Raw genomic sequence first — 3457 nt, forward strand, 5'->3', positions numbered from 1 at the left:
AAGCCCTATAGATATTGGTTTGCAAGATTATAAGAGAAGGGTCTGTGTCTTGGTCAATTATTCTCAACCTTCTACAACATTTAACCTATCACTCTTTCTGGCCCATTCTTCCTCACTTCATTTCCACTCCCACCCTGTACCATTTATGTCCCCATCATTTCCCCTGCACCATGGCAGCAGCCTGCTCTCAGGCCTCTATCTCTCACACTCCATCCTGTACCCAGATACTAGGTTATTCTTCCTGATGCTCGCCTCTGAATGTGATATTCTCCTTCTCTCCTATTTCAAAACTTTTGGTGCCTCTCTATTACCTGCTGACTGCCCAATCTGAAATTCAAGAGCCCCTACAACCTGGCTCCAACCTGCGTTTCTTAAACTCTGACTCCTCTTTCTTCCCAGAGCCCAGCCAGATGGGATTCCTTCCTCTGGCCCACTCCCCTCATCTCCCTCCTGTATCAGTTCTGAAGAATCCTTTCATTTCCCATCCTATTCCAATCTCTCAAGACCGGTCCTGTTGAAGGCTCATCTCCAGTAAAGAACCTTAAGTGGACCTCTAAGTTATAAACATCTAGTTTCCTGTTAGACTCAGTTTCATTTCTGGGACATTACTCTGGGTTTGAGAATTAATTAGATGGAGAAAACCTGGGGCTATGGAGAAAAGTTTGAAGACTGTTGCAAGAGATCAAGAGAGAGACCAGGCAAAGGTAAGCGTGGAGAGAAAAGCAATAGGAATCTAGATTCTATTAAATAAGGGCAGGTGATTTAGGGACTGGAGCCACAGGGCTGGAACAGTCTGGTCTGGTCCTTCTAGGTTCTCCCTAATCCTCAGCTGAGTCCAAAAGACTCAATTTAGAGGATGATCCTCACACCCCAAATTGTCACTCGTTGCTGCCATTTTCTCCCTTCTTGCCAAGCATTACCCCATGAAAAATAAGACCAAGTAGTTTAAGATTATATAGATTTTTTCTTTGAAAATACCATAGTCATTTAATAACATTAATTTCCATCACAATACTACATAGCACACATCGACTTACAGGAACACTGATTTCCTAAGAATCCAAAGGTGTTTCCCTCTGATGATCAGTGGAAGGACCTCACGATACTACAGGCAGGTAGGAGGGAGAACAGTGCCATCTTACCATGAACTTAATTGAGCTCACAAAGGAAGACTCATCACCAGATGTTGTGTTTTTACATTCATTAGGATTTATGGCAGATAAAGTAAAAACATAAATAACTTAAATATAATTATTGTTTAAGAAACTATGTGTTTTAAATTATTAGACAAAGAACCTCTTTTTGGACATTATAATAAAATAATACAGCTGGGGAAGGTTGGGGGGAAATAAATAAGATTTTCCAAGGCTCTGACTGTCTCTCAGTCCAGGTATGAAGGTTCAAGCCTTCAGGGCTTGGGACTTTTGATCCAGGAGCTTTATGGCATTCTGGACCCACTTCTGCTTGGGGTCAGCACAGACCTCCTTGTCCGCTTTGGTCTTGAAGCTGTGGGGAAAAGAGGGCACAGTTAATTGGAGTGTCTTGAGGATTTTTCCCAGGAGTTTGGCCTGTTGGCCCCTGGACATGATTAGCCCTTGCTCCCTGGTTGAGGAGGCTGGTTGGGGACAGGAAGAAGGAGAAATGGGAGGAAGAGGCCTCTCTTCCAGAAAGGAAGTTCTGTTGTTACTGCTCCAGGGGAAGCCTTCCTTTAGCTCCTGGCTAAAGGAACTTGGATGATCTGACCAAGCTTCCAGAAGAGCCTGGAGTGAGTATGGATTCCTTCTCATGGGCTTCATTTGTCTCTGGGGTAAAGGGTCCTTTGGATTAGATGGCATATTTATCTGACTCATTTGGAAGTATAGAACTCAGAGAGAATTTTTGGCTGACGGTGCCCGGGCATGGTCCACTCACATCACAGCTTCCTGGGGACACCGGCTGTTGGTGATTCTTGTGTAGCTGTCCAGATTCTTGAAGGGGATCTTCCTACTGATCACAGTAAAGCAGCAAGTGATTGGGATGTAAACTGAATCTGAAAAACATTTTACAAAGCATCAGAGAGTTATAATGTATTGTCAGCCTGCATTTGTAAGAGAAGAAGGAGAAGGTAGAAGACGAAGCAAATACACAAGTTCTAACTAAGACCTACCATTTCCTAGTTCAGAGCTTTAGTCCAGATCCCATAGAAAAAATGTTATCTGTGAGTCAGTTTCCTCTGCTGAACTATGGGGCCCCTCATTGTTGACTGCAGATGGAGAAATCTTGAGTAACAAGATTAATCCTTGTAGCGTGATTTGGAGGGTCTACAGATCCAAAACCTCTGACCCTGGGAAGATAAGTTCTGAGACCTTGCTTCCCAGCTATTTGTCCCCATGGGCTTAGAGCCAACCTATGTCACATGCTGAGATGCTTCTGGGTCCTTATCCTCCTTACACAGCCACTCTTCTGGAAGCTACCCTGGACCATAATCCAACATTTGAAACCTCCAGCAAGAGTTTCTTCCTCTCTACTACTGCCCGAAATGTCCTTCCTATCCACAATGAGGAATGGTTCTTCCTTCTGTGCCACATCTCCAAACAAGGTGAGGATCGTTGAGATAGCAGCTGCATTTAATGTCCCAAAGCTGGTATCGAGAAAGATAATGGAGCCTGGCTCCAGTGGCCTGGGCTTCTAGTTCTGGTTCTGCCTCTGACCAGTTGTGACATGCCAGCTCTTCTTAATTCCCCTCTGGATTTCATTCTCTCCATCTTTTAAATGTAGGCTATGCATCAAGCATGGGATGACTCATGCCAGGTGTTTGTGCCAGGGGTAGTTAAAATGTTAAGGCTTAAGAAGAGAGGAGGCTTACCTGGCTGAGCGAGCACCTGGGTGCTGAAGGCAGCTGCTGTGAGCAGCAGACACAGGAGGGCTGCAGAGACCTTCATACCGGAGGGTGAGCACGGGAGCTTCAGCCTGAGAGTTGGAGGTTTCTGAGTTGGTCTCAGCTTCTCTGCAACTCTGGCTCCTCTGGCTGATCTGCGTGCCTTTTATAGGGAACAGAGCCCGTGGGCAGGGTTGTGTTTAAGGAAGGATAAAATAGGCCCCTAAATGTGGTGAGTAGGTACCAGATCCTGGTGGTGATTTCCAAACACCGAGAAAAGGAAGTCGTGCAGTTTCCATCATTTGTTTAGACGGTGGGGCAGTGGTGGAAGGGTATGTGGTTATGCCCAGTAAAGTGTAGGAAGTGACCTCATTGGCCTATTAAGGGCTCTGATTTCTTTGAAATGGAACATGATCTGTTGGAAAGGAAGAGTAGAAGTTGAGTTCCTAACGGAGTGAAGAGAACCAAGTGCCTGACCCTCCCCATGTCCTGGGAGGTCTGGGATGCGGCCCTAAGGCTTTGCCTGGTCTCTTTGTCAGATTCGTGTCCCTGCCATCCTAAATCAGTCAGGCTCCTTTAGAACCTCATACAGGTAGCTTG

General features: G+C 45.6%; 1 protein-coding gene across 1 annotated transcript; it reads right to left on the minus strand.

The window, feature by feature from the left end:
• Positions 1-1400: 1400 nt before the first annotated feature.
• On the minus strand, positions 1401-2921 carry LOC308607658 (C-C motif chemokine 8-like; the record flags this gene model as incomplete). The annotated part of the gene is made up of 3 exons (XM_081219821.1): positions 1401-1506; positions 1912-2029; positions 2846-2921. The coding sequence occupies 3 exons, from the start codon at positions 2919-2921 to the stop codon at positions 1401-1403; spliced, it is 300 nt and encodes a 99-aa protein (XP_081075947.1).
• Between the last annotated feature and the right edge of the window lie 536 nt (positions 2922-3457).

The sequence above is a fragment of the Mesoplodon bidens genome (genome assembly GCF_964165515.1).
Source record: "Mesoplodon bidens genome assembly, chromosome: 19".
Lineage (NCBI taxonomy): Eukaryota > Metazoa > Chordata > Mammalia > Artiodactyla > Ziphiidae > Mesoplodon > Mesoplodon bidens.